The sequence below is a fragment of the Pagrus pagrus genome (genome assembly GCF_965226575.1).
Source record: "Pagrus pagrus genome assembly, chromosome: 23".
Classification (NCBI taxonomy): domain Eukaryota; kingdom Metazoa; phylum Chordata; class Actinopteri; order Spariformes; family Sparidae; genus Pagrus; species Pagrus pagrus.
Genome location: NC_140205.1, coordinates 12695321 through 12723069, shown reverse-complemented (window position 1 = coordinate 12723069; position 27749 = coordinate 12695321). Strand labels below are relative to the sequence as shown.

General features: G+C 42.7%; 5 protein-coding genes across 8 annotated transcripts; 2 read left to right on the top strand and 3 right to left on the bottom strand.

Annotated features, from left to right (window-relative positions):
- Window positions 1-212: 212 nt before the first annotated feature.
- LOC311252731 (dnaJ homolog subfamily B member 9-like) lies at window positions 213-3756 on the bottom strand. Its single transcript, XM_084346215.1, has 3 exons — window positions 3638-3756; window positions 3048-3282; window positions 213-1792 (listed from the first exon to the last, which is right to left on the bottom strand). The coding sequence occupies exons 2-3, from the start codon at window positions 3262-3264 to the stop codon at window positions 1317-1319; spliced, it is 693 nt and encodes a 230-aa protein (XP_084202341.1). The 5' UTR covers window positions 3265-3282; window positions 3638-3756; the 3' UTR covers window positions 213-1316.
- Window positions 3757-3853: 97 nt separating this feature from the next.
- Window positions 3854-7336, top strand: LOC311252730 (THAP domain-containing protein 5-like). 3 transcript variants are annotated; one of them, XM_084346214.1, is made up of 3 exons: window positions 3854-3910; window positions 4634-4820; window positions 5063-7336. In XM_084346214.1, exons 2-3 carry the CDS (start codon window positions 4680-4682, stop codon window positions 5810-5812), a joined length of 891 nt encoding a protein of 296 aa, XP_084202340.1. In that variant the 5' UTR covers window positions 3854-3910; window positions 4634-4679; the 3' UTR covers window positions 5813-7336. The 3 variants fall into 3 exon arrangements, with proteins under 3 accessions (XP_084202340.1, XP_084202338.1, XP_084202339.1); XM_084346212.1 differs by lacking the exon at window positions 3854-3910 and adding an exon at window positions 4170-4343; XM_084346213.1 differs by lacking the exon at window positions 3854-3910 and adding an exon at window positions 4286-4366.
- Window positions 7337-8565: 1229 nt separating this feature from the next.
- avpr2l (arginine vasopressin receptor 2, like) lies at window positions 8566-13500 on the bottom strand. Its single transcript, XM_084345604.1, has 3 exons — window positions 13347-13500; window positions 10167-11222; window positions 8566-8988 (listed from the first exon to the last, which is right to left on the bottom strand). Exons 2-3 carry the CDS (start codon window positions 10990-10992, stop codon window positions 8909-8911), a joined length of 906 nt encoding a protein of 301 aa, XP_084201730.1. The 5' UTR covers window positions 10993-11222; window positions 13347-13500; the 3' UTR covers window positions 8566-8908.
- Window positions 13501-13648: 148 nt separating this feature from the next.
- pnpla8 (patatin-like phospholipase domain containing 8) lies at window positions 13649-22689 on the top strand. Of its 2 annotated transcripts, none has more exons than XM_084345602.1 (10): window positions 13649-13767; window positions 15073-16203; window positions 16437-16586; window positions 16693-16844; window positions 17024-17118; window positions 17390-17561; window positions 17671-17728; window positions 17956-18150; window positions 21033-21228; window positions 21374-22689. In XM_084345602.1, the coding sequence occupies exons 2-10, from the start codon at window positions 15223-15225 to the stop codon at window positions 21646-21648; spliced, it is 2274 nt and encodes a 757-aa protein (XP_084201728.1). In that variant the 5' UTR covers window positions 13649-13767; window positions 15073-15222; the 3' UTR covers window positions 21649-22689. The 2 variants fall into 2 exon arrangements, with proteins under 2 accessions (XP_084201728.1, XP_084201729.1); XM_084345603.1 differs by lacking the exon at window positions 13649-13767 and adding an exon at window positions 14054-14129.
- On the bottom strand, window positions 14340-14840 carry akap14 (A-kinase anchoring protein 14; the record flags this gene model as incomplete). Its single annotated transcript, XM_084346338.1, has 1 exon — window positions 14340-14840. One exon carries the CDS (start codon window positions 14838-14840, stop codon window positions 14340-14342), a length of 501 nt encoding a protein of 166 aa, XP_084202464.1.
- Window positions 22690-27749: the final 5060 nt, after the last annotated feature.

The window sequence follows — 27749 nt, the reverse complement described above, 5'->3', positions numbered from 1 at the left end:
TTCCAAGGGCAACAGTTGGTTATTCAGGACCACAGTGGTTATGAACTTCTTCACATCAGGGACAGAAAATAATATTCATTACAGTATTTAGTCAAACAAAAACTTGATCATATATAAAACAATATATTGACCATAATGGAAACAATCAACCGTATTTATGATTACTTGAATGCATTTTCATGTTTTCTCTCCCAATACAAAACACAGGCAGGCTCTTGTAACTTTTTATTAATTCTCCAAACATTGTGCAACCAATCAACATTCAGGCCACTCTCAGCGAACACACGCACTCACACATACACACAAAGTGCGGACATTAGACAATGACATTAACACAGCACTGTCTATAAAAGATAGGCAACATGAAGAGCAAAGGTGCTAAATATTGCACATTATGATCAGTTCAGGAAACTTTTCAGACCATTCAGCTTCACTGGTAGATGACCCCAGGTTTGTCTTTTTAGAAAACAGCTGAGAGCACACAAACTCTGCCTGTGGCTAAGTATACCAGCATATGTTGTCACGGGACTGACGTTACTTTCCCTGACTGAGCGAAGGTAGATGCAACTCTGTAGGAAGAGAACTTAAAACGAGGTAACAGTTGATAAAGAGATAACGAGTACACACGCACATCCAAACCAGAGAGGGCAGCTGTTGAGCCGAAAGTGAGCAGATTAGGTTGATAATTGCTAACTCGGATGTGAAGCACCATTTTCAGGGCAAAGTTTGAAACAAGTTCTGTAAATGGTAATCTGTGACACTTTGCTAATGCTAAAATAAATAAAAACCGAGACTGAAAATGAACAAATCCAGATGAACAAAGCCTGGTTTACATTAGCAAAAGGTTTATGTTGTAGAGAGCACTACTATAGTTCTATAGTATATACTATAGTATGGCCTAAAGTAAATCCTATTGCCTCATTACTCCTAAAAGAAAAGATAATATTTTTATTAAAAATTCTTTTTTAACCTTAGGCCATACCTGAGTCTTATAGATTGTACCTTCATAAGAAATGAACACAAGCAAACTGAATGAACCTGGAAAGCTAAATAATGGGGAGGTATCTGAATCAACATGAGGTTTGCAGTTCATGTCATGCTATGAGCAATAATGTGCATGAGTTATTGCTAGGAAGCAGCCATTATTAGGCCAACTTGGATATTTGTTCCGAGAGGAAATTACATACAGAAAATTATAAAAGCCACACTCTGTTCCACCAAGTGATAAATTAGCAATTAATTCCAAAACCACAATGAAAAATCCCAGCAGTGTCCCAAGTGGGTGCACTCTGCGGAGCACCGTTCCTCTGCTCGTCTCAGGAGCAGTCGGTGAAGGTGGTCACCATGTTCCCTCTGCGCTGCGTCACTGTCCTGCAGTGCTGCTTCCCCGTGCCCTCGAATCTGCTCTCAGTCCTGGTGTTGTGTGCGTTAGTGTTAAAGGAGAACATCTTCTCCAAGTCCTCAAACATGTCATCAAAGAGTCCTCCGCCGAAGGCCCGCTGCTGAAACTGCCTCCTGTGTCTGTTCATAGCTTCCTGATGGGCCTGGAAGTGGCTGTCGAACTGTCTCTTCTGGTGGGCTTGACCCTGGGAGTGAAAGTGGTGATGGTGAGGCTGACCAAAATGGTCAAAGTCTTTGAAGATGTCATCAAAGTTGAAGGAATGGTAGTGCTGGTGGAAGTTGTAATCGCCTCCTCCTCTTCCTCCTGATCTATGGCCCTCCCCCGGTGACGGGCCGTGGCCAAACTGGTCGTACTCCCGTCTCCTCTTATCATCTGATAGCGTCTCATATGCTGGTAGAGACAAAGACATGTTACATCACTCATTGTGTTGGTTGCTATGACACTGCTACTGAAAAGTTATGAAACAATTTAACATTTTTTTGTTCAAGTTCATGCAAAGTTGTGATTTGCCTCTTCTGTAGTCAACGCATGTTGAAAAGCATTAATGTTTCCTCATCATTATCGTACATCACATATTTAAAAAGGGGCACTGTGTAGTTTTGTATTGACAATATTAATGAGGTAGTAATACAAACTCAGAAACATTTATTTTTCAGTAACTGAATAAACGAGCTGTTCTCAGAGGACAATAAAGTCCCCAGAACACTGTTTGAAGCTAGAAAGGTGGCAGGGTCCGCCAAGTATAAACAAAGTAACAGTATGAAATTGTGTTGTCCTTTAAGGTCAGTTTGTTTATTCAGTCATGAAATGAAGAGAGAGAAGGTATTTATTTTCTGATTAAAATTTCTTCCCCAAAACTACATAGTGCGCCTTTAAAGAATAACATATCATATTATTTTATATATATTGTCTGTATACATATCCTTATATACAGTATAACCTTTATACTTATACTGTGTTTTTAAGAAAATTATTTCTCGTTTCCTGTTGTAATCCATGTGTGCAATTATATTTGAATATTTTTAAACTTTCGGTATATTACTGCACACCATGCATGTACTCAAGTTAGGAGGGCATTAATTAGCATTTATGGTCATGCATTTATGTGCGAAAGGTTTATTTGTGTCTTTTCCTATTTGTGTTCACTTAAGCTCTCATTACGCTCTGCTTTTGTTCCTTGGTGTGGGATCAATAAAGTTTTATCTTATTTTATCTTATGGTAACGATATGATTACATGGTTGAGCCTCAAGTGCAATTTTCTTTAATCCGCCCATTAGAGATAATGTGCGTGCCAATCAATACCTTTAAAACACCCAGCTGTCATCCTGTCTGCATCACGTCACAACAGACAGGCTATTAATACTGTGAGGAATGTCTCTCAGGGGAGAAGTCAAAGACATTCCTCTTGATGTTTCACTCACATCTATACAATATGTCATCTACCCAAACCGTAGCCATTTCCAATGTGACTGTCACTTACATTTTCCAGTTTATTTGTAGCTATTCCACCTCAGATGTATCCTGATTAAAGGGTGTTTCGCAAGGAATGCATGTTTTGCATTGCTTGACACAAGAGGAACAGGGTGGAGGGGGGAAAAAGCCCAATAAGTGAGTAGTTGGTTAAAAGACAATGACATCACTTACCCTCAGCTATTTCTCTGAACTTGGCCTCGGCGTCTGGGCCCTTGTTTCGGTCAGGATGGTACTTCAGGGCCAGCTTGTGGAAAGCCTTTTTGATCTGGCGCTCAGTGGCATCTTTGGTCACCCCCAGTATGTCGTAGTAGTCTCTCTTGGCCAGGATGAACTCCGAGATCAGCAGTATGTTCACTGCTAGCAGCAACACCGACTGTGCTGTGGCCATAACTGCTGCTTTTGGCACCTTTGAGGGTGTGAAGAGAACAGTTTGACAGCTCGTTTACAAACGACGTTTCACACGCCCCCGAAACACCTTCAAAACTGGTTTAAAATTCAAAATTCAGATACAAACGTTTCGAAAAACAGCCAGAAGTTAGGTTACACGACGTTGTTGACTAGCGGTGCTCTTCTAGCTAGTTTCAACAGAAAGGTCTTAGCCTCAAGAAACTGACAACTCACTGTTTTTGTTTTTCGAAAAGGGGAGGAACTTAAATGAGCTAAGAAGCTTGTTGGGAGCCGATACTGTGTTGTTTGCTCTCGGTTGCAGATAACCCCCCACCACAAATAACATGTAAAGTGTATCGAAAAAGAGAGATTACCTGGAGACGGGGTGACAAACAGCCTGCGGACAGCTCAGTCTGACGCCGACAGCCCCAGCTGATGCGAATCGAAAGCTAACAGTTGTTGACGAGCTGCATTCCTGAGCTGTAACACCACGACTCGCAACGCTATTGGTCCGTTTCGCAACGCGGTGACTCACATCGCTGTGATTGGTAGAAACAATGCGCACGTGTAGAAACGAGACAGCCCGAAAAGAGGTCAAGCGAAGGAGAGGTGACCTACGCGTACTTCCGGCTTCGCTTCGCTCTGAGGTATGGAACCTAAACATGTTTTAGGCCCAGTCAACTATATCCTTCACGTTACGTGTGTATTATTTTAAATTGTTTGGCATAAAATAGCCGATAAGCCGTAAAGTAATGAAATGAAATGAAGAGAGAGAAGATATTTCTAGTACGTAGTCTACTTTAATTCTCAAATTTCCTCGACGTAGACATGCAACCGTTACCTTAACTATCTTGACAATTAAAATGACTAATCGTCATCTCCGCTCTGAGAACCACAACCCGGAAGTGACCGTTTACGAGCTGTTCTGTGTTTTCAAAAATGTCAGCCACAGACCTGCCTCTGTAAAGCGCTTCTATGCATCTTCACCGCAGATATGCCACGGTACTGCGCTGTGAAAGTCTGCAGAAACCGCGGGGGGACGGCGACTAGACAAGACAACAAGAGAATTAGCTTCTACCCGTATGTTTTCTGTCTTCTCTCTGGTGTGTCTCAGAGTTGAAATGTGTTTTCTGTTATGCTTAGCACCTTCATTCAGAGATGATATTACTTTTCGATTTTGTTATGTCATGTCAGTTGTGTGTCGTGTTTGTGAGGGGCACCTTCTTGTAAGAGACTCTGAGACTGTCGTTAAATGTGGAGTAATGATAATGTTAGAAGTACTGCAGCACCAAAGTGACACTGATACTCCACCAGCAACTGAAATTGTCAGTAGTTTCAGTTTCCAACCAGCCATTTTCTTTCCCCAAAAGGTTTCCCTTGCAAGACCAGCCCAGGCTTCAGAAATGGGTGGACAACATGAAGCGGGAGGAGTGGACCCCGAGTCGACATCAGTACCTGTGCAGCGAGCATTTTACAGAGGACTGCTTCGATATTCGATGGGGCATCCGCTACCTGAAGACCACAGCCATCCCCACCATTTTTCCCTCCACTGAAGATGTATGCATCTAATTTTGTCTGTTTCAACATCCATCACAGTTCCAACAAGAAGTAAAGGCTTGTTGCACACCAGAAACTCAAGGTTCATTGAGGGTTTTTGGTGTGCAACAAGCTTCTCCTTTGTTTTTCATTCTTTTACCCACAGTTCCATTATAGACTCGTCGTTTCATACAGTATTGTGCTTGTACTTTGCTGCCTATTCATAACCCCATTTAATGAAGACATGTTTTCTTTCATCCCAGGATGGCGAGAAAAAAGTTACCTCCGTTAAAAGAAGCCCCAAGGCCAAACCTAGGACTTTAGACATTGACATTGAGCCCGCAGGATTGGACTCTCCTCTCAGTAAGAGGCCTCTGATTTTGAGCAGAACGTGCAAAAAGCTCCAGTCAAGTACGACAAACATTGCCGAGCACACAGAGACGATATTTGAAGCTCCTCTGGTGTTGACCGCTGGCATATCCTGTGCCTCCCAGATACAAACTGTTGCTTGTGAGATACCAGGCAGCATTGGGACATCTGCAGCATCCTGCCTCGCACTGTCTCCATGCATCGAGCCACATTCTGAAGAGCAGGCAGACCCGACCGTGACTGTGTTGTGCTGCCAGACATTGGGCCCTTTCTCCAACGGAGAGGAAAACGTGGATGCAGACGCCCTCCAAGCAGCGTTGGGCCAGGCTTTTAGCCTTGTCCCTGTGGAAATGGTCAAGGATGAACCCGCAAGTTACTTTTTAGAGGAGAAGGGACCCAGCGAGGGAGAGCACATCTCAGTTTACGAGCACTCGTACTGCAGACCGGACACGGACAAAGATCAGCTTTGGAGTAAGATCTTGAGTTTGCATGCAAAGATCTTGGAGCTAGATCAAAGGGAAGAGAGCACGGTGGCCAAAATCCGTGCTCTGGAGACAGAGATATCTCTACTGAAGAGAGTCGGTGCTGTTTTTGATGAGAGACAGAAAGTTTTAGAAGATTATATATCATCTATGTTGGTCTGATTCTGCAGGAAATTACAAGCTGTGGACAGAAAAAGGTGCTTTAATTGTTACCTTTGAGGCACTTTTGCTGATATGTTGCACATGCTTCCATGCATAAAGCACAGCAGCACAAACTGTGTCTTATAAAACTCTATTGGTACTCAGCAGGGCTGGGTATGGCATTTGAAATGTCATGGAAAATGACTTTTTAAACTCCCCCATAAGGTTTTAATTGTCTCAAACTACAATTGACTTTCTTGATACATTTCAGCTGCTACAGTGTTGTGTGCTTCAGAGCTTTAACAAGTGGGATGTGTATAAACACTTTAAAGGGGCACTATGTAGTAGGAAAATAAGGTCTCCAAAACACTGTCTGAAGCTGGAAAGGTGGCAGGGTCCACCAAATATAAACAAAGTAAAACAGTATGATGTTGTGTTGTCCTTTAAGGTCAGTTTGTTTATTCAGTCTTTCTCTTCTGATTAAAATGTCTTCCTTAAAACTACATAGTGCTCCTTTAAGGGACAGACCTGCCATTTATGTTTATAGAATTTTTTTTGTTTACATGTGTTGCAGGTCATAGTCTGTTTTAATAAAAGCACTTGTGACATCTCAAATGTGGCTTTTAATAACAACTGAATGTTCAGCCCACGACATATGAATTTGGGTCAGTATCACCCAGCCCCAGTTGTCAGTGCTCTGCAACATTACCTTCATACATCAATGTCCATATTACGATGTAATGTCTGTTCTTGTCCACATGGTGGCACTGTTTGACCATCTGTGCGGCTAAAGCCTTGATTTTCTGCTGCTCTTTGCTGTGCATAACTGATGCATAACCAATATTTTCTGTTTGGTGTTTACATGATTGGAACTCTGATGTGATACATATCATATTATTATTCGCTTTTTTTTTTTTTTTTTACTGTTTTTATTACCCGATGCCATCTGCCTGTTGTATGTTGTCTTCAGATCTGTGATTCAGATGGTGACTATTTATTTGACTGGATCTGCTGCTGCTTGCTGTGTTTACATACATGAAGTCAATTGTGATCATGTTCAAAATGACACCATTCACATATGCAATGACTCCTGCAATCACCAGCAATCATGTCCATGTAAACAGCAGCTCATTTTATTCCTGTGCTATGCCTGATTGCCACTACAGCCCTATCATTATGTGCAATCTGCTGCAAGAGGAAAATATTGTGCTTGGATCCAGCGATGGATTCACTTAAGGTGTACTGTGCAGTGACCGTGCTTCTTAAAGTTTCTCGTTGAACGCTGCCCCTGTGTCCACTATTTCCCTTGTGATTGTTTTAACCCCCACAATGACATGAACACAGGATTTGTCACCCACATTTCCACCCTCGGGGCCCGAATTAGTCATCGCAGTGTTTTGGCCTTGTGAGATATCTAATCCTGTTTGGAACAGCTTTCCAGGGAGAAATGCAGCACAGGCTGCCTCTGCACTGTCACAGGCCTGGTCACAGACTTTGTGTCGAGCGGATTGTGACCATGTTAAAACATATTTTTTAATGCACACCTGTGACGGCAATAGGAATGAACTACCTGAGAGAGAACAAACACCTGCTGTGCTTTCTATTGAGCATTGCATTACATAACTGTGTTAAATTAGAATTTAATTAGGCCACAAAGACATTCATGGTGTTTGCATGATGGAGTTAGTGCTTATAGTTGTGTGAGGCAGGGGAAAGGCTAAATTGGCTTTAGAATAAATGACAAAAGGAGTGATTGCACATATGAAAGGATTTGTGAAGTGCAATTTCGAAAGGCTCCTGTTGCATTTCACGAAAAGGTTATAAAATGACATATTTCCCCTGGCAATGAATGACAACTGAACTCTGCCGCACCAGCAAGGATTAAAAGAATGGATTCTCAAACTTAGTAATGAAATGAAGCTGTTTTAATCCCGCTGCTCCGCGTCTAGTCGGGAAAACAAAACATCACAGTGCATTAGGGGACTAATGCACTGTCAGATCTCCATGCATGGACAAAGACCCTGTAGAGATAAGTGTGGGTTTTGATCTCAGAGCGCGGGGGAGTAATACAGGTAATCTTTGTTTAATGAGAGGTCAGTGAGGGAGACTACAATGTAACAAAAGTAGCGTCAGATAAGATCGCAAAAGCAAACGATAATATAGTCTGAAGGCCTCATGATAAAAGTCCATTAACAAAATAAAATAAAAACAGTAAATCTCATTGTGTTCCTCAGTTTATCTTATTAGGTTGTGCAATGACGTATTCCAACAGGTGCTTTCATTATATGCTACAGAAACTAATTCAGCTTACCCCGTCTGTCGCAGACAAACACAAATGTGACGTCAGAGCTATAAATAGTAAATGATCATTTATTTATTAGATCCAGCGTCAGGTATGTAAGTATTTTTCTGTTTATTTGTGATCACACGAAATATCAAAGCAATGCAAGTCCAAGCACAGAGCTCATGTGTGCAGTTTACATTATAACTACATAAGAAACATTTACATAACATTTGAAATTAGTTGAATATGTATGAATGTGGATTTTTAGAAAGGGGCCTTATTTTGAAAAGGGTTTCACCTTATTTCCTCCAACACTGAATGAAAGACAGTGTTGTACTCAGTGAATGTGATGCCTGAGGGAAAGATACTCATGCTGGCATATTTTAATATAGGTTCAGCGACAATATATGTTTTTCTTCAATGCATGGTCGGTGTTTTGTTTGTCAGAGCGTAAAAACAGGCAGCAATTGACTCACAAAATACTGTAAGATGCAACAGAAATTCCATTTAATACTCGTATACGGCAATGCTGACACTAATCCAGTTAGATTTTTCATCACAAAAGAGATGATACAACAAATTTATGTCCTCTTTTATAGAAGAAAGAGCGTTTATACACGACAACTGCACATACTTAAACACAGGCTCCATGCTGCTCCATGCTTTTGGTGTGCTGGATGTCATAAATCCTCATCCGGATCACCCATCTGGACTTCATCAGACCCTGACATGTATCTGGAGTGGCATTTCCCTTGATATCTAACATCTGTAACAGTTTTTGTTCATGCAGCTCTGTCATTTTTAATCTTATTTACTGTATGTTGGGTTTTTCTTCAGCTATAGTAGAGATATATCCAGGGGTTGGTGCAGCTGTTGAGGCTGGCCAGCAACATGATGATGGCAAACACTGGACCTGTGGGAGGAAGAGAGAAATGTGTAAACGAACTGTAGTGAATCGGATCTAAAAATATCTTATTCATTATTAACAGGCCGATCTAACATGCGGGCCTACAGTGGTATTGTAGTACTCAAAATCGGTCTCAAGGTCTCGTCTGGTAATTACCGCCTGATGCCCCCATGTTTAAAAAAACACCACGTAAGTGCCCTCTTGGACGTCCCATATTTTAAATAAAATATGATAAAGTGCTCTAAAGGGTGCCCTTCCAGTGGACAAGATGTGGCAAAGTATCCTTCAGTCCACCACTGTATATAGCAAAAGAAGAGGTGAATGAAGGGAATCTGAATGTGTCTTGTGGGTGTTTTTATGCAAATGTGGATCCTTTAGATCACTTTAAGGAGTGCCTTTGGTTGTTCCACATTTCCTGTAAGCTTGTCATGCAATCTGGGACTCACATTGGTCTTGGTCTCGTCTCAGTCTCCATACATTCTGGTCTTGATCATGATTTGGTCTCGGTATGGGTGGTCTTGACTATAAGACCGGCCTACAGCATTGGCCTATTATTTGGCCAACAAAAATGATTATTTATTGCAGTGTTTTTGGGCTATATCGCGATACACAATATATACAGTATCTCCACATTTTAAAAATCTCTTCAAAAGCACTTCATAAATGCAGTGAGGTACAATTACTGGCCCCCTCCCCCCATATGAAAAATATGCTTCTCAGTAATAAGCACTGTATGCATATCATGCTTCTTTGTGATATTTCACATTAGGTACTATTCATCTACAGTCGATCAATAATGAAAATAAGATGAAAAAAAGATGCCACACTTTGGTGGCCACAGCAACACTTTCAGTGGTGCCTTCTGGCCTCCTAATAAAACATTTCTAGGGACACCCCGAATGCCAGGATGAAGCAACACAATCCACAATATTTTTGACCAAATACCTGATATCGATATTGTGACAATATTGTAGGGATGACTATTGGTACTGTCACAAAATATTAACACAATAACATCTTTGAGAATAATCAGAAATGCAGATATAATGACTGAGTGGGCAAAGAAAAGTACTCAAAAGAAGTCGAACAAGTCGGTAAGTCGGAAAATTACACCACTTTACTGTGATGCAGCCTTTCAGACAAATAAAACACAACACTTAGGATAAATAAACAATGGGACAAACCTTTAGTTGGCGCACTGCTTGGGCTCCACGCAGACCACAACTGGACCACGAAGAACGGGCTCCAACACACCGTGTACGTCATTATAATAACAAAAGTCATCTTCACGGTCTTCATCTTGGCGTTGGACACCCCCTTCACCATGCCCGCGCGTCCTGCCTGCAGCGCCTTCCTCTTCATGTTGAAGTAGACTGTTGTGCATATTCTTATTTGACAGTAGAGCAAAATGACTGCGGGCAGAGCATACACCGACAGAGTGATCCAGCTGATGTAGATCCGGCTCCCCCACGGTTCGACAAACGTCGCCCAGCAGTCGTACTGGTTCTCCTCCACCTCCTGCAGAGAGAAGATGAAGAGCTGAGGGGAGCTGAAGGCGAGGGAGATCAGCCACGCTGCGCCTATGGAGAGGTACCTCCTGAAGGAGCCCTTCAAGAAGGAAACCATGGGTTTACAAACAGCGTGGTACCGGTCTATGGTCATAGCTACTATCATGTAAGTGGAGGCGAACATCCCGACCACCTGTAGGTACTTTACTGACCGGCAAAGGAAGTCCGTGCCTCGGAACCTGTGCGTAATCTCAATGAGAAACTGCGGCAGGACTTGGAAAAAAGCCACCACCAGATCCGCCAGGCACAGGTGCAGGAGGAACAGCTGGGTCCTGGTGTTTCTTTTACGCTTCTTCCACAGTGCGCCGAAAAAGAAGAGGTTACTGCACGTTGCGAGCACAAACACCAAACCCAAAATCCCAGCTCTGAGGAGCGCAAAGTGTCCGTACGCGTCTCCATCTTCGTCCGGTGCCTTTTCAGAGCCGTTGCTGCTGGGATCCATTTAAGCATGAAGCGAATTCCTGATGTTTCCAATTCCTACTCCAGGCTTCAGTTCACCTCTCAGTGCAGGTACCAGGAGTTGGAGTGTTGCTCTGTTGGCGCAGAGACGTCTCCCCGATACATTTTGCTCCTTTGCGCGTGTGTTGCCAGTGACAGTGGTGGCTGTGAGGAGGAAAGTCGTCCACTTGAAGGGGTGAGGGGGCTCAGTGGAGACTGAATGTCAGTGCCAGGCTTATGAGATGAACACACATCATATAAAATAACACACAAAACCCTCAATGAGTCATTTTGTGATCCTCATACCCACAGCCATGAAAACACATCATTGTGAATCTCTAATTCATCTTTCAAAGACTTGTCTTGGACAAGTGCATATGAAAGCTCTTTTCTGCCAGTTAAAGAAAAAAACAAAAGCTTGATGAAAAAAAGTTGTCGTGGCAAATCATAGTAATGAGATAAACTCATAATTGTGAAATTATAGTAAAGAATTATGTGATAAAAAGTTATTTTTAAAATTTTGAGATAAACAGTATTATGATATTAAAGTCATTATAAGATAAGAAGTAAAAAGATGTGAGATAAAAAGTCATAACTATGATAATAAAGTCATAATGAGATCAAAAGAGAGTCAAAATTATGATAAAAGAGTTGAAATTTTGAGATTAAATCATAAATATGAGCTTAAAAGATTTAAAGTCATTTATCTCATAATTTAATCAAAGCTAAATTTTCATCATTTTTTAATCTTTAACTGGCAGAAATGGGCTTCCATATACATATATATTTATAGATATATAGATTACACTTAATAAAGATTATACTTAATCGCTTCAGATGCAGAGAATGATTTAATCAAGGGTAAAAGTAAACCTGCAAAACATGTGTGTTACTAATTTCTGTGTTAGACCACAATTATTAAAAAAGTCTCATGAAAGCAGTGTGATATAATGTTTGTCCTCAGTGTAAATGATCATCGCATTTCATCCAGTAACTGGCGAAGAGAAAGCCTGACACAGAGGTGCACCCCACTGATATCATAAGGGGCGGGCATGCCACTATTCAGGAGTTGCCATTAAAGCTGTGACATTTGCCCTGCAGAGGTGGAGAAAGAAATCTGAGAGCAGGAAGGAAAGGCAGTAAAAGATCATCCTCAACCCAACAGAGCTGCCTTACAGCCACACACAAACATCTTAACTCTGCTTAAAAGCCCCACTTTGAAGAGTGTGGAGCTCATCAGATGTGAAGGCTCGTGCACTTCAAAGCTCTTTTAGACATAACCTGAAAATCAAAAGGAGTCGTGACAGTCGTTATAATGAGCAGCCCTGCCAGGTGGTCGCTGGATCAGTGACGCTGAGAGACAGCTGCACAAACACTGAACCTCGACAGGTGAACCTGGGTGGCTATACATTTTTTTTCTCTCTCGATACTTTTAAACGGTTCACCACCTGCTTGTAGCACAATAGCGAGACATGTCACACAATGTATAGTGTGGCTGCCAGCAGACGACGGGGGATATATACAGAACAAGAAAAGAATGCTTTAGGTTGCTATAATGTCACCGCCGCGTCACCCATGAAGAATGAAAGATAATACATGCTCTCTATAGGTCATAGCATGGTGTTCATACAGCACAATAAAAGGTTGCGTGGGCACGGAGAAGAAAAAGATGACAGTGTTTGAGAGTTCGACTCCATCATACCCCCTGCCTTTCTGCATACCTGAAAGAGCTGCAGGCTACTATTGTTTTGGGGTCTTTTAAAACAATGGCAATAGTAGAAAGAGTAGAATACTGACTTTTTATTTCTATACACCATTACGCTTTGCCTGTATGACAAAACACTATAAATAATAATAATAATAATGGCTGCACCGTTGGTCCTGGACCTTCTTTTTATCCCCTTCATACTTCCTACGCTCATACTGTTAGCAATTGCCAGTGCCCTTATCCTGTTATTTAATGTTCAGTTCAGCCCTTTCCAGATATATAGGGGCATGTCAAGCCACCACCTGCAGGACGCTCAGCATGTTAATTGTAGAGAGCAATTCTTTCAAAGATAATTGCGCATTGCTCATAACTGTCGTGCTGCCATACTGACTTTAAAGTTATTATGAACAAAATTGAGCGATTGACGAATGTGTGCGTGTGATGAGAGAGACATTAGTCACGCATTAATCATGTTTAATTCCTCTCACAGAAGCATTTTCCACATGAAATGGTACTTTTCCATACGTCACAAACAGTCTAACTGTGTTGAATCATTGATTACTTCGCAAGCCAATGCCTACACATCTTAATTGGACGGACAGATTATTTATTATAATGTGGTGATGCACTGGTGTTTCCAAGATGCCCACCTCTCAATGAACACTGATGTAGATGTTGCTCTCCATGGTGCTGATCCACTTCTGCGGTATACTGCCGCTCACTGTGGTGCTGAAAGAGTGAACTCAAAACCACACTGACAGCACAATAACATTATCAACCCAAGAATTATGTAAACTGCACAAACTGTGTTGTGGATTCTTAATATCTGTATTTAAAATGTGATTTTTCACAGAGAAAACTTTTTATTGCAAAGATGTTTTGTCGACATCTACTGGTATAAATAAAGCACTGCACTGAAGAAAAAAAATCCAGCTGGCACTACGTCACCTCCTCTCTTCTTCCTGTTTGGGTTTTCTAAGCTAACCGGACCAGCATCCATTCATGGACTGCACCAGCACTACAGTGAATGAAATTATTTGGCAACCTATCTAACGGTCTTTATCTCGTATGGTAAGAAGAAGGCAATTCGCTGTTTTTCCTGACAATGCGTGAATTAAGATAAACTGACACTCAATTTTAAGCTGTATTCATTAGCTAGCGTTGGGCTACTGTAACGTTTCCCAGTGTTTACAGCAGCTGTCAGTTAGGTACGTGCTTAACAGTTAGCAAGCTGGCGTTTAAACGTCATGGACATAAGGTATTTATTCATTTAACGTAAGCTAAAAAAAAAAGGTTTAGCTTTATACCCTAACATAAACATCGTCATTGTCTTGAATACGTTTGAATTTGCTTTAACTTTAAAGCTAGCTAGCCTAGCCTAGCCACTGTGAGGTCCGACAGAAACGCCAGATCTGGATAATAGAGGCTGACAGGTAATGCTAGTTAGCAATTTAGCATCAACTACCGGCGGTTTCATGTCCACGTTTAAGCTAACTATCCTTATTTAATTCCCAAGTGGTTTGACACTCATTAGCCAAACGAGGAATTCAAAGCCATCATGTGGGATTTAATGCTAACACACAGCAAGTTGGATGAAGTTAGGGTCCAGAGGTGTTTTCCTTCTGGGTGGTTCGGCAGCTGGCTCAAAGGTCCGCCGCTCTCCGGAGCAAAGTCTTGCTCTCGATAACATCCGCCAGCCACTGCTCTCTGAACCTGATCCTCCCGGGTGTGTGCACCAGCCTGTTAGACTCCACCACGAAGAGCACCTCCACGGGCAGAGTCTGGGGCTTGACTTTGGATATATCCACCACGAAGTAGACGTTAGCTGTCCCCTGAATCGGCCCCCGCTGGGTCGGGGTGCTAAAGCGGGCCCGGTAGTGGTAGAAGGTGTGATGCTCGTCCTCGGTTGAGCAGAGGAAGTCCAGACTGTAAAGCCAGCGGGGCTGAAGCTCCCAGGTTTGAATATACTCCCCAATCTTCCTTTTCCCAACTTCGACTGTGAAGTCTTTGCAAGCAACCCAGGTGATATTCATCATCTCACTGTCAGGATCCACCTGCTCCTTCCGGCCAGCGTGGCGGTGTCTGTCCAGCAGAGCTGTCACAAGTCTAGCTGACTCTGTTGTGATATGTTGGTCCTCTCCCATCTTGCCTTTGTACCTATGTGCAGCACACAGATCGTCTAGGAACTGGGGTATTTAAGTTGTATTTTGTGTAAGCTGTTGTCTGCATCTGCTTTTGTTGCAGTAACTGTTTCCATGGCTACCAGGATGGATAGGGTGTCAGTGGAGCCCTCTGTTGGGCCTCTCTTCATTTGCATGTGATGTGTTTTCCCCAAATCTTTGAGAATTGAGATAATTTCTGTCCCCCTTTTTTCAGGAAACCTTCAGCAAATCTCCAAAATGGGATTTCTACTCAAGCCACTGTAGCTGATGGCAGATTTCCTGCCAGAATGCTACATCATCTTACGCAGACATTAAGCATCATCCTTTTGTCTGATTGACCGTTTCTGAGTGAGCTAGCACACGCATGTCGCGAATCAGGTCCACGCTCGACAGTGTCACCAAGGCAGTAGGCAGCACGGACCTCATCGCCAAGTTCTCCCGCCTGAAGCCTGGCAGCGCCGCAGCCGACGGCACCCATGCGGAAAAAGCTCTCGCCAAAGCTGAGACCTTAGCCTCTAGCAACGCAGCTGCCGCCTCGCCACCTGAATCTACCATGAAAGAGGAGGAAGAAGAAGAGAGCGAGAAGAACGCAGCAGAGAAGGAGTCAGACAAGCAATGCCAGCAAGTTACAGAAAAGCCCTTTGTTGCCACAAAGAAGGCCACATCCAGTCTGGCTTCAGCGGCAACTGCATCCGTGCAGAGCACTTCCTCGACAGTGGCAAAGCAAACCAGGCAACTGTTTCACCCAGCAGGTCTGTCCACCACCAACATGGATGACACCTACAAAACTCTGGCTCAGCACATCAATATTTACTTTGGCACCAGCACACAAGTTGAAGAAGAAGGCAACATGCCGCCACAGAAAGACAGAGGAGAGGACGATCCTGCATCTGAACCAACTCTCAGCTCAGTTTCTCCAACAGCTGGGGACCACATTCCTATTTTGTCTCCAGTGGCGGCGGCTAAAAGTGTTGAAGCACCCGCTACCTCTCCTCCTTCTTCATCTCCGTCTCCATCAGAGAACCTCACTCCTCCGGTGGTGACCCCCCCGTCAGACACCCATGCGACTGAAGGTGCTGCTCAGCCCGTCCCTGCGCCCTCTTCCTCCCCTAAAAAAGGCTTCACCCACTATCTTTCCTACCCTCGGCCCAGCGTGCAGGCGTTTGTCGGCAGCTACATCGCGCCTCTGGTCCCCAAATTCAGGAGCGATTCCAAAAGCGTCACAGCCGAGAAAGACAAGACTCCAGCAGTCGCTGTGGAGGAGCCCACCGTGGAAAAAGCAGAAGAGAAGACAAAGAGTGAAGAGGAGAAAGCAAAGCAGCAGCTGTTGACTCAAAGAGAAAAGGTAAGGTGCTCGTTGTTAAAATGAAATGTTAAAATAAGCCCATGTTGACTTGGTATGATATAAATTCATGTATGTTGCTCGGCTGTTAAGTCTCAACATAGATGAAACAACAATCTTTGAAAAGACTGATGGTTAAGATATTAAGGCATTGAAAAAGAACAGACATTTTAAAATTAAATGAGTGGAATTAAATGGATCAGATTGCCTGGATGTTTTGTGTCCTTGTCATGTAGATTATAGCCAGAGTGAGTGTAGACAACAGGACCAGAGCTCTGGCGAAAGGCCTGCAGAGAGTCACTGACGTCAAGCTCCTCACCAGTCGAGTGGAAGAGCTCAGCTATCACCTCCTGGAGTTCCCCGAGACGCGAGGTGTAGCTGTCAAGGTGAGTGTGCATCGCCCTGCAGTTCAATTTAGAGTCAGATGTCTTGCACAGGCCTTGGGACATTTTAGCAGACGGTAGGTTTGTGTAAAACTATGACTTTTTCTAGGAGAGCGTGCTGCCCTGCCTGCTGCGTTTGCGCCAGGCCAGAGACCTTCCTCTGCAGGCTGCTGTGAGAGAAGCGCTGGCCGTGGTTGGCTACACAGAACCAGTCAAAGGCAGAGGGATTCGGGTCCTGGCCATAGACGGAGGAGGAACAAGGTAAATCTATTCCAGGGAGAGAGAAAAAAGAAATATATTCAATGTTATCAGTGATTCAATCTGATTTAACGTTCTTATAAGCAGTGTATGAAATAAAGAAACGTTGTAGGCCAACTGTGCAAGAGCACCTCTGCAGTATATGTCAGTCTGTGTTTGTAAACCTTGTGTCTTTTTTACAGGGGACTGCTGGCCCTGCAGACTCTTTATAAACTGCAGAACCTGACCGGCAAACGAATCCACCAGCTGTTCGATTACATCTGTGGAGTCAGCACAGGTAGATTTAGTGTCTGTAAATTTTTGTCCGACATTGACCGAACATTTTAATTTTGTTTCAAGCATTTAAAGATATTTTGCCTTTGAGAATCATGTTTTGTACAGTGATATTTATCTTATCTATGCATTGTTGTGTCTGTTAGTGTGTTACTGACCTGAAGAAAAATGAACTTCCCTTGTGGGCATTAAAGAACATCTAATCAAATCTTGGTAAACTCACGATTCTGTACTTTCTCTCACTGGCACATAAACCTTGCTCATGTCTACTTCAGGTGCCATTTTGGCCTTCATGCTGGGAATTTTCCAGATCCCCTTAGAGGAGTGCGAGGAGATGTACAGGAAGCTGGGGGCAGATGTCTTCAAACAGAACGTCATCGTCGGAACAGTCAAAATGGGCTGGAGCCACGCTTTCTATGACAGCGAAATATGGGAAAACATCCTCAAGTAAGTTCCAGTTCTTCCATGCCTTTACTACTCTCTGCCATCCTTGATTTCAAAGATACTGGCGTCTAATTTGTCTGTATCTTTGATCTTTTTTTGTATTTTCCTTTAGGGAGCGGATGGGTGAGGGGCATATGATAGAGAGTGCCAGGGACCCACACTGCCCTAAAGTGAGTCACATGTCTTTTCAGCTCTATTCTGCTTAGATAAACACATGGGTTCATAGTATTTGAGAGACAAAGAGACAAACAAATGCTAATTTTTTTTTAGATCTGAATAAAATTAAATAAAATGACAAACATGTGGATGGTTTTATGTTTTTGCACAACATCTAGGAGCAAACTACAGATGACTTTGCACGTTGCTCCATTAAATTTGCTCTTTGTATGTCCACCAGGTGTCAGCAGTGAGCGCCATAGTGAACAGGGGTTTACCTCTGAAGGCCTATGTGTTTAGGAACTACAGACTCATGCCAGGAGTGAGATCTCACTACCTCGGAGACTGCAAACACAAGATGTGGCAGGCCATCAGGGCCTCGTCCGCCGCCCCGGGCTACTTCCAGGAATTTGTGCTGGGAAAAGACCTCCATCAGGTACGACACGGAGCCGAGAGAACCAGGAGAGCTCTTGGCTAAATTTGACAAAGGAGGTTAATAGTGACACAGATTGCAGAATAGATTCATTTTTATTATCCCATAAACTCGCCTCTCGACCGCTGCAGTGTTCAAACGGTATCAGTTTCATCTTCCAGCTTAAAACATATGTGGTTTGTGTTACTGTGTCCAATGATGCAGTAACACAATCGACAATCTACATCATCAACACTGGTAAAAATGTCCATAGTGATCTCAGAGGTCACATCTCTTTGGGAGCTGTAGTTTAATGTGCACGGAGCATTTCCTTGAAATCTGACCAATCAATACACTTCCACTCTGGTGCTGCATTGCCAAGTGCCAAGGACACAAGCGTTGAGTGTCATGCTGCATCTTGCACGTGTGTGTGTGTGTGTGTGTGTGTGTGTGTGTGTGTACATCGAGGATATTTATGATTTTTATTTTTTCACTTTTTCTACAACCTTGAAGGCAATCCCTTGATTGCTTCATCCTCTCCTCTGGCTGTCAGGAGTCAGAGAGAGGGTGAGAGAAAGTGATGAGAGTGCGATGGAGGTAGAGAGGTTGGAGAGATGGAGCGTCCCCAAAGAACATCAAAGACCTTGTCCTCTTATGACTTCCCCCGGCTTCCTGCAGAGAAATTGAAAGCTTCTGATTTGATTCCCCATAAGGGCTCCTGTGTGTCAGACCACCGCTGTCTAAAAGCCTGTTTCAGGTGGTCCAATATGGAAAAAATAGTAAAAAAAAGAAAAAAAGGTTCAAGCTAGAGGTCATTGAATAAAAAATCAGGCTGTTAAGGCGTTTGATAGATAACTGCAGGGTATTTAGCATTAATTTACTTTCTACTACTTATCTTGTACACCATCTGGGCTCGTTAACAGAGCGTCTTTAATATGTTATTTTATAAAGTTTGATTATTAGGCCAGATATCTTTAGATGGTCTTTATGGGCAGCAATTATGCTCAAGGCTAAGCTTAAATTTGATAACCTACTTAGGCAAAATTAGCCTCGTCCCCTGCTTCCAACACTGCCATTTCCAAAAGCAAGAATCCTTATAGACGGCCATTTATAATGTTTTAATCAATAACATATACTAATCTCCAGTCCCACTCTGCATGTTTACTGCCCCAAGCCTTGATACCACTAATTTAACTGGAACCTCTAACCCCGAAAAGTTGTGTGATGTTTGCGACATAGGCGGGATTTCCATTTGTTTCCCATGGAGTCTGGGATGACAGCATGGATGGAAAGACGGCGAGTGAATGAGTTGTGTCTGTCTGCGTATGTGTTGTTCTCCACATTCCTCTTGGAGCTGCGCAGTGTTTCATCGACAGTTTGAGCTACCGTCGCCGCCCACCGGTCTCACTCCTACGATAGTTTTCAGCACCAGCAGCGGTATTTCTCAGGAAAATTCTGCCACTGCAGAGCACCAGAAATACATGTTCAACACAGTGGAGAAAGATGCGGTCACAAACTCAACTTTGAGCAAAGATTTCGATGTTTCTTCCTCTTCATTATTGCAGCTGTTTGCCTGCATGGGGACGCTGCATTATAGCGGCGTTTTGTTGTGATTGGATGCCGGCTGGGTGAGAGGTTGAGGGTCAGCGCTGAGGAGCAGCTGTGTAATTAACCTGCCCTCAAGAGTGTGAACTGTGTTCCACTGTTTCAATAGCTCACACCTGAGGGTAAACAGCTTTATAATTAGGTGAAGAGTAATAAGTATTTGTCAGGATTGTCGTTTTTGAGTCATTTGAATCCCAAAAATGAAACCTTTTTTGACTAATTAGGTGAAGAAACTTAATCTGCATTTGTTGGTGTTGACTAACATTTCTAATGCCTCACATTGTTAGCTTTATCCTTGGAGAAAGAGAGGATTGAGGCATTTTGGATACTTTTCTACCGCCCACCCCCATCCCCCCTTGTAGAGGCATGGAAATGACCTTTACCCCCACCCTGCTGGGGAGGATCAGACCTCTTGAGTGCCACACTCTCCGTCTCTATTAATCCAAGCCAAAATCACTTCAGTGGCTGAATAAAGTCCAAAACTGGACTTGGGGAGAGACTGAGAAATGAGGGTTTAGCGCTAAATCGGCCCGGGCATCCATTCAGCTTGATTGTCCCCTTTCTATCATTGTTGCTGACGTAGGATCAGCAACTCTTTAATGAATCCACTAACAGGCCTAATGAAAAAGCAATCACATCATTTGTGTAACTAAATTAAGTCAGTCAAGATAAGAATGCTGAAGTAGACTATGCTTTATCAATCAAGTTACATTCAGAATCAAGCAGACTTTGTATATAGCTAAACTCCAAACCAAATTACTAAATGAAAAAGGCTTACTTCAGCTGCTACAAAGACAGCTTTTCCCACTTGTTTACTTCAGAATTAACAGGGCTGTTTGCCAGCGCAGCACATCTCTGGCCAGGGAGCTTCTTTTCCTCTGGCCTAAAGCTGTGTCTCTCTGGGACAGCTCGTTCACTTCACCTCATTTGTCCCCTACAGGCTGTCACATCAAATATATTAAAGCAAGAGGCAAATTCTGTGCATTCAGAGTGTCCTTTTTGTGCATTAACCTTGGTTAGTAGGCATATTTGACCGATGGAATCCTTAGGGCGAAGTTTTTTGGCTCGTGGTTGAAAAACAAATTTTTAACAAGCATCTCATGAACAAACATACTTATTTTCCAATCATTTTAATTTGATTTGACCGAGTTCTTGTCTTGTAGATGCAGTATCGACATTACATAATCACACTCTCACACATATACCATTATTCTTTTGCCTTACAGTTGGTAACTTTGGGGTAATTGGCTTTTTTTCTTTTCATTCATGGTTCTCCTTCCCCTTTGTCTTTTCCCTTTTAGGATGGAGGACTCCTAATCAACAACCCCACCGCGTTGGCCATCCATGAGTGTAAGTGTCTGTGGCCCAACACGCCTTTGCAGTGTGTGTTGTCTCTTGGCACCGGACGGTACGAGACGGCGGGTAAGAATGGGACTACCTACACGAGCCTCAAAGCCAAGCTCACCAACGTCATCAGCAGTGCCACCGATACAGAGGGTAAGACCACACAAAATGCTGTTTGCAAGTGTTTGACATACCACACACAAGTATTTATAAACCACAGAGTGAAGTCGGGGCAGTGTCTTGAAAGATAAACCAATAGAGAGAATGCAGAATGGCCTGTAACGATGCCGTATTTCAGAGGTGCACACCATGCTGGACGCCCTCCTGCCCCCCGACACCTACTTCCGCTTCAACCCCTACATGAGCGAGGACATCCCGCTGAACGAGAGCCGCGTGGAGAAGCTGAACTTCCTCAAGAGCGAGGGGGAGCGCTACCTGGAGCGCAACGAGGCAAAGCTGAAGAAGGCGGCCAGCGTGCTGAGCCAGGAGAAGAGCACCATCCAGAGAGTGGCCGAGTGGGCCAAACTCAAGGGTGACATGTACGAGGGTCTCCCCTTCATCTCCAAGCTGTAGTCGCTGCCCTGGCAGCAGTGTGAACACACTAGACTTTTTAAGGTAAGAAGATGTATGTACAAAAACTCCCAAGAACTGATTAACTGCTAACAAGGGAGCGAACCGGACACATTTACATCATGGAAGCAATTAGAGGGGAAAAAAAGAATAATTTATTCACAGGATTTAATCGTATACGTGACACTAAAAGGACTGTTACTGTTATTACTGCTATGGTTATGTATTAAAAAAGACCATACAGTGAATGATTTGACTTGTTCTTTATGGGACAGAATGTGTTTGATAGAGACAGAGTGATTTAAATTGAAAAGAATTCAGCAAGTTCTGAAACTACGATGAAATCATTCACTGAAGGAAGTGTATGTGTACACAAGTTCATAAATATATGAATTACAAGCTGGTTAAAAGTGTTGGTCGACTGAACGCACAAAGGTGGCGATGTGGCGCAGACACACATCATGAAATATTAATGATTATATGATAACTAGTTATTTTGTTAAGAAATAAGACTGATTTTTCGTTTACTTGAATACATTAAGAAGCTATTAACACTCAATTGCGCAGTGAGAACAGAGACGTGACTGCCTATTTCTAACACTGTACAGAGGAAAGACCTCACGCACTTTGTAAAATATCATTCTTAATTTAGAAAATGTAAATAATCTTTGAGGTAATTATGTATTCTTTGAGTGCTCTTGCTAGAATTTAAGAATATGACAAAGGAAGTACTGTTGATTCTTCATTTTACTGTCAGAAACGTCCGTTCTGATTCTGATTAGAATATAACAGGATGGAAATACTGTTTCCCTAAGCATGTTCTCCATTGTGGCCCGTTATGCAGTATGAAAATTTTGCCTTTAACCTCATTTAAGCCTGATTTTCTCAGGCATGGCTGTTGTTGTGGCACACTTTATAAATCTGACACACTTTTTAAATTGTGAGAATCCTCATTGCCATGTTTCCTTCTTTGTTGCTTGGTGGAATGCAAAAAGGAAAAAAAAAACGTCTTGAAAAAATAAAATTTGGTTTTCAAAACTTTGATACGATGTTTGTTTCTTTTTGTGTTTAGAGTGAGTGGGTTGGGAATACAAGTTGTTTGATTTTACAACTTGCCACACACATCACACGGAGCCCCACAATAAACTTGTCACAAAGGAATGCTACGTGTCGTCCTATGATGAATTGTTGGTTTTCTGCTGCCATTGTTTTGATCCCATTGAGGATCCACTGAAATTCCACAGCGTCATTCCTCCCAGTCAAACCCTTGTTACCCCAATCGACGTGAACAATACGCCACGAGGAGGCGAACCTACAAACTTCCACAACAATGACAGATATTTGAAAGATATAGAATAATGTGTCGAGTATTTCACTTGTCTGATCCCTCACTCCAGGTTTCAGGCTGTCAAAGCTGTAAGTAGTTTGACTGATAGACTGATGGGCCCTTTTTTTTTTCAATGCCAGCTTGAGCTTCACCCAAACATCAATCTGACATCGTCTGATTTATGGCTGCGTTTCCTACACTTGGCCTTACTCTCGAAGGGTTTTCTCAGTCGGCAAACACTGATACTGGAGTGATAAATCCTGCGTAAAGAGCTATGTTGAACCCTGGTAATATGGCAGAAAATGTTTTTTGAGACACATCGATGGATGGATTTTTGGATTAATATACATTTTAGTTCAGTTGCATTGAATGTAGTGGAGGTTCTGTGTGTAAAAAAAAAAGAAGACAAATGAGGAGGCACTTCTTGGAACCAGCAGCACTGTCACATCAAGTAGGTGCGATGTATAGTTAGACAGTTAAAATCCTCTAAAAAGGAAATTAATTCCTCAAGTCAAAGTACACTGCTTTATAAAACGCATTGTATGTCATCTCTGCAGCTACGCATCGCTCAGTCAAAATGATAACACATTGTAGAAGAAGTAAGGGATCGTGGGAGCTGTTGTCTTCATTGTTAAACATCCATCATTGCTGATTAAGATCTATCTGACATGACTCAGGCAGAAACATTATTAAAGTTTTATTCACGTTTAGTCACTTTACGGACTTCTTTCCTCAAGCTTTGACGTATCGTCTGTTGTGTCCCTAGAAGTCCCTAGAAGATTTCTCTGGGTCTGAATATTGTTTTGAATGTTACTGCTAAAGTGATTAGAGCCTGTACTTGATTTTAGGGGCTGATCTGATGCTGACACCACTGTTAGGGAGTCAAACATGATACTGACATATGAATGTGGTTATCAAAGGAGGCAGGATATGTTACAGCTCAACAATGAACTTCATGGTGGCATAAGGAGGCTGATGCTTGAATACACAGGCATGTAAAGCTGAAGCTGTGTGAATGACTATACACTGCATGGTGTAGGTTATTAGAGTGATCACAACCTTTCAAGATAAAGAGCCGTGACTGACTGTGACTGTGACTGGTACATACAGCAGTGCATAACATACGTAAAAGTTTGACTTTTATGCCCCTAACACCCTTTCAGACAGTTTTTCAGGTCAAGCTGTATGTTAGTCACACATGCTCAGTTTCGAGTCAAATCACTCTCTAGAATATTTATCATTCGAGCTGTAATTGGCTTTTGCAGGGCTCAACTCCTCACTTCACCACACACCTCTGCTGCTCTGAAAACTTTTAAAACGGGCACGATTGTTGATGTGACATTCCGCTGTCAAACAGCGCAAAACATTATTCAAGCCTCCGATCCAGCTGCATATGTGGAGACTGAGTGTCTTTGACAAGCACAGTCGAGACAGACAAATGAGGTGAACCTGAGATTAACACTCTCTGCCGATGTTCCTCCTGTTGGCAGTTTTCCTTGTGCGTGAAAGGCCAAAGAGCCATGGTGAAGTGAAGTCTGCCAGGCTGTGTTTACGTGACAGAGTGGGAAATATATATAGTTCATACCGCAGCAATATTAGTTGCTTGTTGTGGCAGGAATGGCCCGTCTCTCCTCCTCCTCCTCCTCCTCCTCCTCTAGCAGAACTGGATTGTCTGGTCTTATGGTGTTCCCTAGCAACCGTTATAGTTCCCTTCTCGTTTACAATCTTCTCAATGTATGTGCGCCCACGTTTGCCTAAAACTGTCCCTGATCTGGCAGAAATGTGTTACACAATCCACCTCCTGTATTTCTGCTTCTGGAAGTGGGGTTCCTGACAGTTGGAATTGCAGGGAAAAAAATGGATCTCTTTGAAGTTTGCCATCTCGGACAGTGTTTTTTTTTTTCTCCTCCTTCAGTTGGCAAATACTGTTTATTAGCTTAACGTCTGCCAGGAAAGTGCCAGAAAGATGTTTGTGCAAGTTGTCTCAGGTTGTAATGCCGCGCCTTGCGCAGTGGGCCGTAGGTGCAAGTATGTAAAAACAGTTAGGCTTAAAATCATTATCTATGAGTTAATCTCCAATGAGATTAAACAAATGCATCCCTGAAGAGTTACGAGCGTGCTTGGAGCCCACACAGGAATAGAAATGGGGAAGGAGGAAAGTTTGCCATCTGTGATTGCAGATGACAAAATCCAACCCAGTCACCGAAAATAAATGTGCATTTCTGCAAACCTCAGGAAAACGGCATGCTTTGGCTTACCAAAGCTTTAAAAAACGTCCCCACATATAGTTGGTATCTTGTTAATATTATCCACTGGTTAAACACGTAAAAATACTGAAACAGTGGTATCTCGTTAAAACTATCCAGTGGTTCCACACTTACAGATGTTGAAACGCTGTCTCAAACACGGTCTCTCGTTATATACAGTGGTTTGGAGCTTAAGAAAGTTAAAACACCTTCTCGCACAGTGCTCTCTTATATCCAGTTTTTTTTTTTCTCTCACTAATGTTGAACACCATCTTGAACACTGGTCTTGGATATTTGTAATGAGAGTCCTCTGCCAGTCGGTTAGTGTGGAGACACACCTGCTCAGACAAAAACATGCACACACACATCCTATTTGTCTAACAGCCATGCATGAATATCAAAGACTGTGCTGTGTTTACCTGATCCTTTAGGTCAACAAAGTTCTTCCTAATATTTTTCAAAGTCACACTCCATGGAAAGCAGTTATGCATGTACATGTAGTAATAATCAATGAGCTGGAGCATGACTTGTTGTTGTACAGATACATATTTTGTTAGAGGTGCTCCATTGCTTAAACTCCTGTTTGTTTTGGTCCCAGCCTTCCCCCAGGACTTGTCACCATTACAAGTAGCAATGCTACATGACTCACTTATGAATTATAATGCCCCCCAGCCTGGATGAGTGTTGCATGTATTTATCATGTGCATGTATACCCCTCTTTTTCACACGATGCTGATGACCTGCACATGCCTTACGGTGAGCTACACATGAAAGCCCAGTTATGCTTTCTATTAAAAAAGATGTTGAAAATATGTAGTTGTCTTTCATTCATTTTATGGGTAGACAAAGAGACAGAGAGAGAAACAGACACAGAGACCACTGTCTTCAACAGTGGTCTCTGGTTAAAATACCCAGTGGTTTCATACTTACAAATGTTGAAGCACCATCTTGAACAGTGATCTCTCGTTTGAGGTATCCAGTGGTTTCAAGTTTACAAATGTTGAAAACATTTTGAAAGGTGGTCTCTTGTCAAAACGATCAAGTGGTTTCACGGTACAAATGCTGAAACGCTGTCTCGAACAGTGATCTCTCATTAAAATAAGCCAGTAGTTTCACGCCTGCAGATGTTGAACGCCATCTTGGACAATGGTCTCTCATTAAAATTATCCGGTGGTTTCATGCTTGGAAATGTTGAGCGCTGTCTCGACCACTGTTTTTGTTGTAAGAAGTATCATAATATTAATTAGAAATGTTGAAACACCGTCTCGAACAGTGGTCTCTCGTGAAAATGATCCAATGGTTTCATGCTAACAGGTGGTGATGCCGCCTCAAACAGTGGTCTCTCGCTTGGTTGCTGTCTTGTCCCCTGCCACGCCACCACCACCCCCTACTTCTCCCGATATGAGAGTCAGCTTATATACAGGAAATGTAATGGAAGCATGATATGACACATTGTAGTGCTGATATATGTAAGACACTTAAGAATTTGAACATATCTGTGGTTTGCAAAAATGTTAAATTGCCAGCATTGTATTCTGGCGATCGGGCAAACAAAATCCCCCAAAGAGAAAAATACTGATACATTCACTTCTCTTCTGTGCCTGGGTCACCTCGGGATATGTCGCGTAGAGAAGCTCCTGCTTATAATAAGTGAGACGAAGCTGCTTCACATCATTGTTTGTCAGGGATGTGCTCTCTGACCAAGTTAGGAAGGCTGTTGTATACTATAACAGTATGGAAGCAGGTGTCTGGTAGCTGTCAAAAGAGACATTGTCAGACTATAATACATCCTGGCCCTGCGTTAACTGGTTTTAAAGTACACAGAGCCCTGGAGAAGGTGTGGACTAGATCCCGATAATGTAAAATGACGCTCAAACGCGTCGAGTGTTTTGTCTCGAAGATGATTTAGCACAGAAATACCTGAAAAACAATCAGCCTCGGCTCGTTTGCTTCCATTCAGATGATGGACTGATGGAACAGAGAGACACACTGGACGCACGGTTTTCTGAAATGAAAATATGTTGAAAGCGCCTGGGAGTATTTCACACTCCACGGCAGTATGTCTGTAATGTCACGCTGGAAACACAAAAAAACATCTGTCCGTCGTCACGTCTCCTCATTGAAAAGGAAAAAGGCTGAACAGTTTGCACAGTGCTGTGGTTTCTCCACAGACCTCCGCCGGTCGGTTAGTGTGGGGACACACCTGCGCACACAAAAACATGCACATACACATCCTATTTGACCAACAGCCATGCATGAATATCAAACAACACTGTACTGTGTTTACCTGATCTTCTAGGTCAACAAAGGGCATCTTCATATGTTTTCAAAGTTACACCCATGGAAGGCAGTTATGCATTTAATAATAAAAATCAATGAGCTGGAGCACGACTTTGTTGTTGTACAGATACACTTACAGTTTTAGCTCATGTTTGAACTCCACTTTGTTTTGGTCCCAGCCTTCCCCCAGGACATGTCACCATTACTAGCAGCACCGCTACATGACTCACATATGAACGCTACTGCCCCTC